The sequence below is a fragment of the Cyprinus carpio genome, unplaced genomic scaffold (genome assembly GCF_018340385.1).
Source record: "Cyprinus carpio isolate SPL01 unplaced genomic scaffold, ASM1834038v1 S000006647, whole genome shotgun sequence".
In the NCBI taxonomy this organism is placed as follows: domain Eukaryota; kingdom Metazoa; phylum Chordata; class Actinopteri; order Cypriniformes; family Cyprinidae; genus Cyprinus; species Cyprinus carpio.
The window spans coordinates 133,931-149,636 of NW_024879273.1; the positions used below are offsets into that span (position 1 = coordinate 133,931).

The 15,706-nt window shown below is 35.8% G+C and overlaps 1 protein-coding gene across 1 annotated transcript in view; it reads right to left on the reverse strand.

Annotated features, from left to right (window-relative positions):
* Positions 1–15,706, reverse strand: part of LOC109096212 (formin-like protein 2) — a 73,049-nt gene that overhangs the window by 26,897 nt on the left and 30,446 nt on the right. Inside the window, exons 4-7 of the mRNA XM_042755208.1 lie at positions 11,794–11,870; positions 10,128–10,211; positions 8,393–8,548; positions 23–131 (exon numbers count right to left, since the gene is read on the reverse strand). Of these exons, the coding sequence (XP_042611142.1) occupies positions 23–131; positions 8,393–8,548; positions 10,128–10,211; positions 11,794–11,870 (426 nt within the window). The remainder of the gene's footprint in view (positions 1–22; positions 132–8,392; positions 8,549–10,127; positions 10,212–11,793; positions 11,871–15,706) is intronic.

The following is a 15,706-nucleotide window of genomic DNA, read 5'->3' on the forward strand; positions in this document are numbered from 1 at the left end:
CTGTTTGTTGTGTGTGTTTTACCTGGTAGTTCATGATGGCTCGCAGGCACATGATACACACATGAAGGTCGTCTTTCTTACATACTAATCTGGAATTCTTCAGTGTCCTCCGGCTGGGTAACGTGTTAGACCTGAGAGCAAAACAACAACTGAAATCAACACTTCATCCAACATAAATACCGTCATCATATAGTCACCCTTGTGCTGATCCAAACCCATTTGACTCTAGTTCTTCTGTGGAACACAGGAGATGTTTAGCAGAATGTCTGAGCTGTTCACATTCACTTTCATTGCACAGAAAAGAAGCAGCTTGGACATTCCGCAAAATATCTCCTTTTGTTTTCTACAAAAAAAAATAAAGGTTTGGAACAACATGAGGATGATGTTATAGCTATAACATACCCTATCAATCAAAGGTTTGGGGTAAGTAAGACTTTTTTAATGTTTTTGAAAAGTATCAAAATGTCCACCAAGACTGTCAAATTCACACGATCACATTTTAAACTAATTATTCTATTTATTATTATTATTATTATTTTCTTAATGTAGTTTAATCCTGTGATGGCAAAGATGAATATTCAGTAGCACAGATCAAAAGAACAACATTTACATGAAATTGAACCTTGATAAATGTCTTTGCTTTCAATTTAATGCATTCTTGCTGAATAAAAATATTAATTTCTTAAAAAAAATAATAATATTACTGACCCCCAAACTTTTGAAAGGTAGTTCTTTCTTTTAAAAGGCAAACTATTATTTTAAACAAATAACTACTTCTCAAGATGTTTAAAATGATTACAATCATGAAAAATATGCATCATCTTCCTAAACACAAATCTAGAGTCATATCCTGATATAGACTCACAAGACTAAATCAAGACAGAGGGATCAGGACCACAGGAAGTATTCTCATATCCAAACTGTGTCTTTAAATGCTAGTGCTGTGTTTAGGTCTGTCAGCAGCCTTTCCTGTGAGTGATGTTTTAGGATTTGCATTGTCTTACAGCAGTCAAAGAGCTCTGTGCACATGTCACCTCCACAACACAACAGCAGTGTCATTGACATGCATGCCAGCCATCGGGCCCGAGCCAAAGGCTTTTATGTGTGAGAACAGAGACGCACAGCAACAGATGCACACAAAGAACACACACAAACAGGTATAAAATAGATACACATTTCACTAACTCTCACCAATCGACAAGGACATACAAACATACAGTACTCACACACAAGACAAAAATATGCACACGACAAACAGAGCAATCTAAACAGGCTCACAAACAGACTAGAGAAGGTATACACACACAAACTAACACAAAGGGCACACAGTTCTTTTCAAGACTGTCACAAGACGATCTGGGCGTGATTTTCTAAAAACACACACACACACACACAAACACACACACACACACACACACACACACACACACACACACAATGTAAAATGTCAGAAGCAGTGCCTGAGGGAATGGTTTGTACTCAATGTGGAACTCATTCAGCAACATTAACACACATAGGTCTGCACTAGAGGTGTGTGATATGTACCATCTATGATAATATTGTGATTTTTGTTTTAACCATGCGGAAGCATAAAGTCATGCAAACAAGAACACATCCACTTTCACTGTGTGATGTAGCCTGGCAGACTACATTTCATATAACGTAGTTCACATATTGTAGAATGTATGACATAGTTAAAGGGTTAGTTCACCCAAAAATGAAAATTCGGTCATTAATTACTCACCTTCATGTCATTTCAAACCCGTAAGACCTTCGTTAATCTTCGGAACACAAATTAAGATATTTTTGTTGGAATCTGACCCTGCATAAACAGCAACACACCTGAAATATTCCCAAGTCCAGAAATGTAGCAAGGAGATCTGTAAAATAATCCATGTGACATCGGTGGCTCATCCGGAATTATACAAAGCTACGAGAGTACTTTTTGTGCTCAAAAGAAAAAGAAATAATGACTTTATTCAACAATTTGTCTCCTCCACATCACCCTGGTGCGTGACGCAAGATAGGATGCGCCGTTTCCATTCAGATCAAATCACAACAATGTAGGAAACAGATCCGGCATGACGCAGCTGACACAGAACAACATCCGTCCAGTGAATATTCTCCAAAATGGGAGGAGAAAAATTGTTGAATATATATATATATATATATATTATATATATATCTATATATATATATATATATATATATATATATATATATATATATATATTATTATTATTATTATTTTAATTTATTTTTCTTTTGCGCACAAAAAGTATTCTCGTAGCTTCGTATAATTGCGGATGAGCCACTGATGTCATATGGATTATTTTACAGATCTCCTTGCTAAGTTTCTGGACTTGGGAATTTCAGGTGACATCAGAAATATCTTAATTTGTGTTCCGAAGATGAATGAAGGTCTTACGGGTTTGAAACAACATGAGGGTGAGTAATTAATGATTAATAATTTTGGGTGAACCAACCCTTTAAGCAATGCCGTAAACACAAGTGTGCTGTTTTCCCAAATATCAGCATGTTTGCAAATTTTATATTTATTTTGTTCAATAGTTCAATAAAAAGGAAATAAATATTGTGAGTTTTTGCTCTATTTCACCAAAGAAAATCATTCCAAACAAAGCCGCAATAGAGCTGTTGTGCGTCAACAAACAGTGGTGTCATTACTGACTGAATTAGCATTTTTGAATGAATCAACGATTCAATGATCCATTAATAAAGACATTTGAAGAATTGTAGAAAGTCAATTGCTTTGTTGCTAAATCAATCAGCCATTTGAATCAATCAGCTGAATTTATGACTCAGTGACTCTCTCATTAATGCAGTGAGCTGCCACCTACTGGTGGTTTTACTTTCATATTTAAAATATCCTTATTTCATTAAAACATATTTAAATATTCTTTTTAAAATGTTATCATTATTTATGCAATTGTAATTGCAGTGTAAATACATCTAAATACTGTTTTTGCAGTACAAAATGGATACTGATTTCATTTGATTGGTAACAACCGTGTCATATTCCAACTGAATTCACTGATTACATGTAAGAATCTGACATGAAATAAGATGTAAAAATCAAATAAAGCTAGAAAAATTATGTGGAGAATATGAAATGTTTCAGGAGTCACATGTCCATGAAAGGCTTAAAACAGCTAATATACCAGTACAGAATTAATTCAGTGAAATACCTAATTATCGTTCTCAACAAAATCCCATAAAATATCCTGATATAATTTTTTGTCAACATCACACACCCCTAGCCTGCACTGACTGCCAGAAATTCACAGCTGCATTATTGCTGTGATGTGGTTTCTCTTTCAACTCTGACATGAGTGGGAATGATAATGTGTGAATGTCTTTACAAAGTTATTGTCTGCTAACATTTCAGTTGTAACTCCACCTTCTAATCTCTTTTGTCCAGAACATCACAAGGGCCTAGAAGCTGAATCGTATGTGTGTGTAATGACCAGATGTAGGACTGTGTTCATCCAGAACACAATTTTCCTGACTTGTATCTGTCAGCTGATTTCACAAGCACACACGCTTAAACATGTCCTCTGTAGTTGCAAAAGTTGATGCTCCAAGGTACGTGTTTTATGATAAGAGAACAGAAAAAAACCCTACTAAATAATAGTAGCTGTAGAGCTACTCTATAGCTGAAAATTAAGTTTTTATTGTTTCCAAATTTTGTGACATTGACACTGATTATTACTGTAAAGCTGCTTTGAAGCAATCTGTATTATTAAAGTGCTATATAAATAAACATGACATGACTTGACTGTACTGTAAGTGTCCAAGTTGTCTTTTTAGTGGTATTGGTGGATGCATCTCTGATTATGTGCTACAGAAGTAATTCCTATAGGTGGAGTTTGCTCTGTGTAAACAGCATTCTGTACACATTGACATCATATCACTATTCTGATGAAGGAGTTAAAAGATTAGATATAAATTTACAAAAAAAAGTTGAATTTATCACACTCGTCACATGCTCTGTTCTGACTAATCTTATGCCTATACTTCAAATAAGTGTGTATTTAAAGCATATCCTGTTGCAGTATTTTAACAAAGACTTTCTCTGGAAGTGCATCACTAAAAAAGAGTGCTTCTTTATTATTATAAATTGAGGACTGAACCTTATATTATGATATGAGTAATCTGATTTCACGGTAATTATATATATATATCACAATATAGTTATTTTTGGTTTAAAAAGGGTAGAATTTTTTTGACACCAAAATTTTGTCAATAATATCACAAAAAATAATACTTTTAGAATTTTAGAATTTTAGACTGCTGTCACTTTAAGAACTGCCCGGGTCCAATAAACTGTTACACATATGGGCAACACTTTAGTATAGGGACCCATTCTCATTATTAACTAGTTGCTTATTAGCATGCCTATTATTAAAATATTGGCTGTTTATTAGTACTTATAAAGCACATATTCTGCATGAAAATATTCTACACGTATATTCCTACCCATGAGCTTAACAACCTTACTAACTATTAAAGCATCAAATAAGGAGTTTATTGAGGCAAAGTCGTAGTTAATGGTTTGTTAATAGCAAGAATTGGACCTTTAAATAAAGTGTGACCCAGATGTGTTTTCTTTCTCAGCTGTTCGCGTTCATTTAAGACCTAAATTACTGTGTTTACAAGGATACTTGCAAAGGCGGGCATATTTGGACACATACAAGGGTGTGTATTTAACTGTGCAAGGCCTATAAAGCAGCAAAAATAACTAAATGCTATGAGCACCGTCTTCATGTGCACACATCTCTCTAAAACAACAAAAAATAGAAAAAACAAAAAAAAAACAATAAAAAAAACACACACCTTGTTTATAAAATTAAAAGCATAATAATTTTATATATAACACATGATTAACACCATGTATATCTATGTATACAGTAAATACATCTAAATTATAATGGATTTTTCCCATAGTTATAATGTATTATAAGTCTTGAGAACTGTTTAAGATCTAAACAATATCCTACTACATCTTACAAGTGGTCAAAGCCTTCTTGTAAACATACAGTACATGTGGTCATTATATTTATAAGTGGTCTTTTTCTGTTTTAAGTATTTTTTAACAGCTATATGAAATCATGAATGTGTTACATATGACATTGCTTTGAGCATGTTTTATTTTAATATCAACAAATAATGCATTGTATGTTAATGTTAATGGCTTAAATTTAAACTAGCTCACACTGAAATTAACATTAGCCTCACTGGAAACACTCAAATATGAACAACCACTCCTAAAAACTCATAAGACGTATAAGATACTGTGCAGATCTTAAATAAACAATGTAAAGGTAACTTATTATTAAATTATAAATACACGCTTCATATAAGTGTTACCATGAAGTTACATTATAAACAGTAGGCATCAATTGTCAACTCAATAACTCTAACAATATACTATTTTATTTTATGTCTACAGAATTCTATAAAAGTGTACAAAACTTTGAGCTAATCCTAAACACTAAATGCAGCAGACATACCCTCGTTTCTCTGAGCACTTTGGGCATTGTGGACGAGTCTGTGTTCTTCAGGAGGGCGTTGGGAAATTTGAGAATTACTCTTTTAAAAGTCTGAATACAGCACATAATTTAAGCCTACACATTACTAAGGGCTGAGGGAAAGCATGGAAACAAAACTACTATGCGGGCAGAACCTTTGATCTATGCAGTCACACCACTGGATGTAAAGTTTAGGGTGAGACATGATGAAATGAACTGATAAATCCACTGCACAGCAGCATGATCTGATAGAGAAGTAAAATGAGTGATTATGCCTGACAGACTACATGAGGGCAAGATACATCTGAGGCTGCAGGTACACAGCTAGCTACTGAACTCACTCTGCTAGTCTAGCCTCCACAGTTCAGCACATTAGAGAGACATGGAGGGGAGAGGAGACTCTATCTGAAGGACAAAAAGAACATGCCTTGTGCTGCCGATGGGAACACACAACAGGAAACTGCAGACAGAGTGACAACTGTATTAATTACAGATGAATTTAACAGAACCTGTGTCAGATTTCAGCAAAACGATCAGACCAAAGTGTGCTTTATTCATGCAAACGTACACAGAATTAATAAAGTTGTACACCCAAAGCAAATTATAAGCACATATAGTTTTCATGAATGCCTGTTCACATCAAGAAATATAATTAGATCAATAACTATAAAATGATAACTACACTAGCATCCACACCAAGCTCTGTTTGATATATATGCCCACACTGCACTTATATCTTCTTCCGTTTTTTAAAGTCTGATTCTGATTGGCTGCCGATGTTTTTATCAGCTGAAAAATGTTTTTAATAAAAAAAGTTATAAAGTGATTCCAACAATATCATTCCTCTAAATCAGGGTTATTAAAGCTAAAAAAAAAAAAAAAAAAAACCACACACACACAAAAAAAAAAAAAATATGGTCCAGGGGCCAGGGGTCGGCAACCTACGGCACGCATGCCAACAGTGGCACGCAGAGGGATAATCGCTGGCACGCGAGCATACGAGAAAACTGCCTACTGACGTACATTTTGAGGTAATAACTTCTCACAGTTACACAGCCTGTTAGGCCTGTTAGCCTGTTATAAATACTATTAAAGTGTGAGAAGTAACTTGCATTAGTCTACGGATGTGCGCGCGACCGCTGCACATACTCTGCGCTTCAGATCAAAGCCTCAGTGCTCGTCAATGTCAAAATGTCAGAGCTGGCCAATCAAATCAAAGTAGGCGGGGTTTACTGTTGACAGAAGCAGAGCGCGATGCGTCAGTTTAACGTTAAAGAGAGCGAGGTAAGATGAAGCTGCAAATCATTTAATATTAGTCAACTTTTAACGATACGTTTACGATAGAAATGTAAAATGACCGACAGCTATGCACAGTGGTTAACCAGAAAAATTAAAAATTTACCATTCCAAAAGGTTTGCCGACCCCTATATTGTCTAACACTAAACTAAAACTATTCAAAAAGTAAAACCATAAAATATGTTTAATTATAAAAAAAAAAAAATGCAAAAAAAAAAAATGCAAAAATTATGCGTTCTTGAATTATGCTATATATATATATATATATATATATATATATATATATATATATATATATATATATATATATATATATTATATATATATATATTGTTTCAATGAAACATTTCCATTTTGTTTAACTTGAGGTATTGAAATGACAAACTAAAATAAAAAATTAATAATAAAAAAACTATATAGACTTTTAAAACAAAAATGACAACAACAACAACAACAACAACAACAACAACAACAATAATAATAATAATAATAATAATAATAATAATAATAATGATAATAATAATAATAATAATAATAATAAAAACACTATAATAATATCTCAAAGATAAATGACCACTGATTGTTACAGCTGGGGTGTGAACTTCCATAGTCTCATAGAATTAGAATTAATGATTATTAAAAGTAGTTTGAGTTATCGTCTATGTGAACACTCATACATGTAGAATGGGTGACCTTCATTATGAATACTATTTTCAGGATTAACTCTAAGACCATTGAACTATTTGGCCAGTAAAATAAAATAAAATAAAATAAAATAAAATAAAATAAAATAAAATAAAATAAAATAAAATAAAATAAAATAAAATAAAATAAAATAAAATAAAATAAAATAAAATAAAATAAAATACTGAGTCTACATTTATTTCTTTATAAAACTTGCTTATTCAAGTTGAGACTTTGGAGTCAGATCACACTGTAGGGGCTTTGTTTTGTCTTACACACTGTTGAAGATGCATGTCTCAGATATTAGCTGAATAGATATGGACTTTAGATATGAGCCCAGAAGTAACAACTGAGCAGAATTCTAAAATTAGAATCTGGCATTCTCTAACTACTGCATAAGGGTTAGACCTTAATCCAATTCAAGTGACAGGGGGCTTAACATATTGAACCCATTCAAACAGATCCCCTCAGGCTCCGTGTAAATACTTCTGTCCCGTCATCAGGCTGCTCGATAACAGACAGGCAAGTTCCCGTATTAATACTCATGTGGTGGTGATGTGTCAGTTGTCCATTCTTCATCAGAATAAAACCGTCTAAGCCAGTTTTGTGAGTCAGCGGCCAGACGGACAGACGGACACACGTCGACTGTGTTCTGACATGGTGCACTGTTTCCTAAGCCATTTAAAGTCTTACAGGCCTCATGACTATACAAAAGAGCCTTTCAGAAATCACATGGAGTCTGTACACACTCTCTGCAGTTGGACAAACCATATCACGTTCAGATTAGAACTATAAGATACTATCAGCGTCTTGTTTGCTATTATTCTGCTGTAATAACAAAAATCTGTTTGTGTGTACACACCTTATGGTTGAATGTCTGCTGGCTCTGGAGATGCTGCTGCCTGTGACAGCTGATGAGAGGTTGTTTCCTCTGTGGAGATCTTCAATCGATCGATTCCAGGGTTTAGATTTATCCACCGAGTTTTCTGTGCTGTTCTCAGAACTGTCACCGTCATACCTGTCAAACGCACAACAGCAGGGGCTCAGGACTTACCAAAATAAGAATATTATATTGTTTTTTGTACATCCTCCTAAAACATACTTTATCTGTGGTCATGGGACATTTGCTTACATGCACTGCAAAAATTATAATCCTAACCCTAATTCACTTAAGAAACATATTAATACTTTCATAAAATGAAATAATATTTGAAAATCATGGTAAAACAATAATATTAAAAATTCTCTTTTTTAATGACTGTTATGACTGAAGTTTTTGTAAAACACATATTTTTTTCACATTTTCACATTTATATGTTTTGTTTACATATGTGTATAGCATGAACACATTTTTTAATATGTGTGTAGTTGATGTTTTTATTCATCAATCAATCAATCAATCAATCAAACAATCACTACTGAACTGGCTAATAACACTACTGTTTAAAAGTTTTAAAAGAAATACTTCGATCAAAAGTGAAAGTAAAGACTTACATTGTTACAAAGAAAAACAACAAATATCTTTTTTTTTTCTGAATAAATGCTGTTATTTTTCATCAAATAATCTTGAACTAATGTATCATGGTTTCCACGGAAATACAACTTTTGATAATAATCAGAAATGTTTCATGAGCAGCAAATCAGTATCATGTGACACGGCTGGAGTTTAAGAAAGCTTAAAAAATATTTAAAAAGAAAAGAGTCCTTTTAAATGGTAAACAAAAAGTTCATAACATTCTTTTTTTAACTGTACATTTAATAAACTAATGAGTTAAGAGAATTTTTAAACACACTAACAAACCTTATAGTGTGTATAATATGTTGTGCTGCAGCATTGGCGTGTGATAATAGTTTTTCCCCCAAAATACACTTAAAGGGTTAGTTCACCCAAAAATTAAAATAATGTCATTAATGACTCACCCTCATGTCATTCCAAACCCGTAAGACTGTTTAAGATATTTTAGATTTAGTCCGAGAGCTTTCTGTTCCTCCATTGAGAATGTATGTACGGTATACTGTCCACGTCCAGAAAGGTAATAAAAACATCATCAAAGTAGTCCATGTGACATCAGAGGGTCCGTTAGAATTTGTTGAAGCATCGAAAATACATTTTGGTCCAAAAATATAAAAAATTATGACTTTATTCAGGATTGTCTTCTCTTCCGGTCTGTTGTGAGTGTGTTCACAACACTGCAGTGACGCCGCTGATGTACGAGGGTCAGAAAGCTCTCGGACTAAAACTAAAATATTTTAAACTGTGTTCCGAAGATGAGCGGAGGTCTTACAGGTTAGGAACAACATGAGGGTGAGTCATTAATGACATAATTTTAATTTTTGGGTGAACTAACTCTTTAACACGTTACTTATCAGGTTGTAAAATGCTATTGGTTGTAAATGAGATCTTGTGACTTGATCTGATCTCAGTGAACAAACAGTGCACACTCTCTAACACACACACACACACACACACTCGTGGGTCCTCTCAGAGCAGCAGTAAGACATGTAGTCAGAGCCGCACAAAGATACAGCAGCATTCTGGGTGAAAGGAGCCATTTTGTTCATTGTGTTCATGTTCAGTTCAATCACGGGTGACTTACGTGACGGCATACTGTGCAAATGAAAGATACTCCACCAACACATCCAAACCCTTATTCTCCTCATTCAGAAACTCCCGCACCCACCTAAACAGAGAGAGAGAGAGAGAGAGAGAGAGAGAGAGAGAGAGAGAGAGAGAATTACAAAAAAAAAAAAAAATCAATCAAAAGTTTGTATGCATTACTGTATTACTGTGATATGTTTTACCATTACTATATTATAGTGTTATATCACTAATTATACCACTAGTAAACATGCAGTAGTTAGACTAGATAATCCAGGAGACTCCACAGAGCTCACAGTGTGTCCCAGCGTTCAGAAACCACACTTCCATACGGAGACAGACGACATGAAATATGCGTCATGGAACGGCGTCTCAGTAGGTTAAAAAACAGCTTCAACGCAGTTCGGAGATTGAAAGCAAAGGTTTCATGTAGCTGGATTTCTCCCTCAGAGCAACAGCAATGAGAGATACTTCAAAGACACGGCAGACACACACACACACACACACACACACACACACACACATACACACACTCACAATCACATTGACAAAGACTGCGAGGATCCCAGAAATGATCAAAAGCCAGTTTTCACCTTTTCTTAGCAGTGAAAAGTAGGCCAACACCTGAAAACCTCACAGTTGTGAAAGGAAAACGAGTTATGTTTCTATTTCTTTTGATTTTCTAATGAGCAATTTAACTCATATGTGACTGAATGTATTTATCTGAACATTATGAAGGAACTATGGAACATTGAACAAGTCTCATATAAGCAAATTGTTAAGTCTATACATTTACATTGCATGGTTCTTGGAATACTTCATTTAAGTCAAATATTGCACTCTGTATTATTTTCAAAGGGCTTATTTTGCATTAATGATCATCTGACTGTACATTATCCCTTAAAATATAACTTTTACATAATGAACAAATAGGAGAAACATTGTTTGGGGAAAGAAGGAACACATATGTGACTCTAGGGACAGAGTTTGTGCTACCATTCTGTTGTTTTGTGTTTGTCGAACCCTCTGTGAGCAGATAATACTGCTTTATCTCATCTAGATTAACTAGATCATTTATGTAATCTAGTTTAGTACCATACGGCAGCTAAATCTCTGTACGGGTTGTCTAGGAGCTCAGGGGGTTTCTGGGACTATGTTTGTCTGGTCTGAACCACCCTTGAAAAATGAAACTATAATAACACTCATTTATGGGATGACAAGGAAAAAGTGTTTGCTGGTTGGTACTGGAGTATCACATCTTCCCGTTTTCCTGTTGTGACATTTTCCCGACCTCGCAGATTTCCGTCAGCCTTTCCACATCCGGTCAATCCTAGTTCTCAGCATGCAACTGGGTGTGTGATTTTCAGCTCTCACAAAATCTCAGAATTTCTCCGCTCTGATTAGGCTGTGCAGGGATTCCCAAAACAAAAAACCTGGTGGGTTGGCATTCTAGCAGAATATGCAATTATCTGTGCAGATATATGACAAGTCCAGTCAGGAGCATTTGGCTGTTAAATGCGCCGCCTCACATAAAAGAGCATTATTTCAGCTTCAATGCATCTTACATGAGGACTTTTGGAGTGTGTCTGTGTTACTCAGAGCAGTGATCCAAGCTCCAGTATGAGCAGTATTTAATGAACACACATACACACAGATGAACTCACCCGATGTGATTGGTCCGTAATGAGATTTCCAGCTCTCGCAGGACCTGCGTCGACTCCTGCACTCTCCTCCTGAACTTCTGCAAAGGAAAGAAAGAAGTTGTTGTTTATATAATATATGTGTGTGTACTGTGTATATTTATTATGTATATATAAATACACAGACATACAGTATATATTTTGAAAATATTTACATGTATATGCATTTATACATTTAAATTATTCTATCTTATATAAATATTATATATATATATATATATAAAAAAAAGCTTGAAAACCACATTCATTTTTTTTTTCTTAAATGCATGCATGTGTTTGTATTTATATATACTTAATAAATATACACAAAGTCTTACACAAACATCTTTGAAACGGCTCTCGGGCATGCAAGTGCAACTCCTATCTTTTTGAATGGGGAACATCAAATTCTCCAAAACTGTTCACTAAGCTTATGATTAAATTTCATATTTGAAATCACCAAAGAAATCTGACAAAAACTGTGTCATAAATGTTATTACTTTTTCTTAAATAGCGTTATAAAAAGCTTATTTTTCAGGCTAGATCAGCCAGTGCGCATGCGCAGTCCTAAGTGCACATCTCAGAACACTGACTGTTTCTACAGCAACTGGGACTTCTAACAGCAGCTGCAGTGACGCAATGACTTTACCGATTAGCTCCTTCATTCAGAAGGTGGGGCTTCATGCAATGGAGCAGTCATTTTGAGCATTGCCTTTTTCCCCATTCAGAACTGTATGAGTAACTCGTCTTGGGTATTCTATAGTCATTGATATACACAGAGTACAGGAGTCGAGGTTAGGGATTTGAATTTCATGGAAGAAATGGCTTTCTTGGCCGAGACTCGGGAAGTACTCTCCACAGCAGAAAGAACAGCTCTCCTGGCTGGGATGGGGAAACTTTGTTTGATTAAAAAAGGAACGGTACTCCTGGCTGTGACGAGGAGACTTAATCCGACTGAAGAAGGAAAGGCACTCCTAGCCGTGGCGAGGGAATTGGATCCAACAGAAGATAGAATGGCACTCCTGGCAGTGATAGGGTAGCTGATTTCTTACAGCGAGGGAATGGATCTCCCGGCTGTGGAAAGGACATTTAATCAGACTGAAGAAGGAACGGCACTCCCGGCCATGTGTCTAGGACTCAGATCATTGGCAGGAGCCTTTACTGGACTCTGGTCAAAGGCTGTGGCCTGTACTGGACTCTGGTTGAAGGCTGAAACCTGCTTTGGACACCTGTTGGGGGCTGAAGCCGGCACTTGACTCTGGTCAGGGGCTGAAGCTGACATTGGACCTTTCTCTGAGACTGAGGCAAACACTGAACTCTGGTCGAGGGCTGAAGAATGCTCTGGACTCTGGTTAGGGGCATGAGCCTTAACTGGGAACTGGTTGGGGCCGAGAGATTGCACTGGACTCTGGTCAGGGGTTAGAGTCCGCACTGGACTTTGGTCAGAGACTGGAGCCTGCACTGGACTCTGGTCAGGAACAGATACCCTCTTAGGCCAACTTGCGGACAGAAGCCCTCCCTGGGATAGACTCAGTACAGGAACCCTCTCTGAACTCAGCTCTGGAACACAAGCCTTCTCTTGACTCTGGTCCGGGGCCAGAGCCATCTCTCGATTCTGGTCGGGGCTTGAGATGATCTGGAGCTGCGCTCTGAGACGGGTGCATGGTCTGGATGGGATTCTCGTACAGGCTTTTGGACTGAAGGTAAACTTGGAGTTAACACACTGGCACGAGTGGGCTCTGGTGCAGATTCAAGGGTTTAGAGCGGGCTCTTTACTGAATTCTGGGGTTGGAATGGACTCTGTGGATTCTGGACTGAACTTGATGAAATGAGGCTGGACTCATGGGCTGGAGCCGACACTGGAGCTAATTCATTTCTGAATTCTGGGAATAGAACAAACTCACAGGCTGAACTGGACACTGAAAAAGGTTTTGGGATGGCGGCCATTTTGGGTGAGGACCGGTGGTTAGTGGACCTGATAGGTGATGACTGAAGGTCGGTTGCCATGATAGGTAATGACTAAAGGTCAGCGGCCCTGTTGCATGCAGACCCGGGAAAGAAGGATCAATACCCAATTAATTTGGACCGCCTTTTTCCTCCTCCAAATCACAACCTGTAAGTATGATTAAAAATTGTTGCTCTCATGTTCTCTGTAGCATGAAAAATACGTATTTAGTTGTGTGTGTTGTGTTCGCTCTGCACAGCTTGTAGGTCTCTGGCTAACCGTCTAACAGCAATATCTGTTTGCTCGCAATTGTCTATAAATGTGTCGATGAATAGTGAATGTTTGTCGTTGTTATTACTTTTAATTATGATAAAGAATTGAGCAATATGTTGGTGTGCAAACTGCAGTGCTTTATCAATACGTTTCTGCATTGGGCTAATGCATAATGGCACATACCATGGCTGTTTGGGGGTTTACCACCGAGCTGTGGGCTGAGTAATAGTGATGGGCATTCCATTTCCAACATGCGCTGCATGAAGTAGACCAATCACAACAGACAAGGTCATCAGACCAATCACCGCAGATTAGCATCATGCAAAGGAGGGGTTTGGAAAAATGAATCGTTGAGTGAATCGTTTAGGAGTCGTTGAGAAAATAAGGAAAAAATAAATGCATATTATAAAACAATGAAAGTGTTTTTTGACCTTGCATGCATGTCAAGCTGAGGTGTTTTCCAGAAAGCAGGGTTAACTTACCGTGAACTAAACCCTGAACTCTCGGTTGATTAACCCCAAACCTTGCTAACTCAAGGTATGTGGTTCCAAAAACGCATCCGGGAGTAAGTTCATTCAACTCAGAGTATGTTCCTGGTTAAGACTCAAGACATTCTCAATAGAGCGATGAATCGACGAGTCACTATGGAAACGGACACTACGAAAAAGCGCCCCATGCTGTTTCTTTCTTCTTCTTTTGTTCATTAGTTGTTTACATGCTTAGTGCATATCGCCACCTAATTGATGGCTGTGCAATCATTTTTATTTTTTTCCATTTAATCTTTAATCCTTGAGAATGTAAATTATATTTTATGCTAATTATATATTAACTCATATCATATATGTATTTTGATTTAGAATTTAGACATTATAGAAGATGCCGCTCCATGTGTGAGATTATATAACATCTAATGAATAAAAATATATATATATGTATGTTAAATATTACCTTGTCATAGTGTTTCATAATTTATACAGATAACTCTTACTGTATATATGCCAATAAGAAATAATCATATTAGAATAATATATTACCTTATTTATTACTTATATTAGCGCTTCCTCATTAACATATCAAATATATATATATATATATATATATATAATAGATAATATATATATATATATATATATATATATATATATATATATATATATATATATATATATATATACATATTTATATAATAGGCTATATTACATATTGTAATATTATATAATGTTGTGTGCTATCTGTCACGCCCACTGAAGGCTCGCTGAAGTGAACTAACCCTGGAACAGAAGCTGCTCCGGAGCAGGTTAAGTTCAGAGAGTGAGTTGCTATGACTACTAACATACCCTGAAAGTTAAATCCGTTTTTGGAACCGAAAGTTGAGGTTATGCGCTTGCTTACTCTTAAACATACCCGGGTATGTCACATAACCTGCTTTCTGGAATACCCCCCTGTTGTTGGGGACTCCCCAAACCAATATATATATGTACATACTGTGTACATACTGTATACATACACACAATATATGTACACACTCAAATTGAATAATTTTTTTCTTCTGAAATTATATTCATGGTTTGGTGTAAACATTACATTTGGATTTAATATTACATAAAATGTGTATTTTCCTAAAGACTAAAACGTTCATACAAAATAAAAAGATTATTTATTATAAATACCACATATATT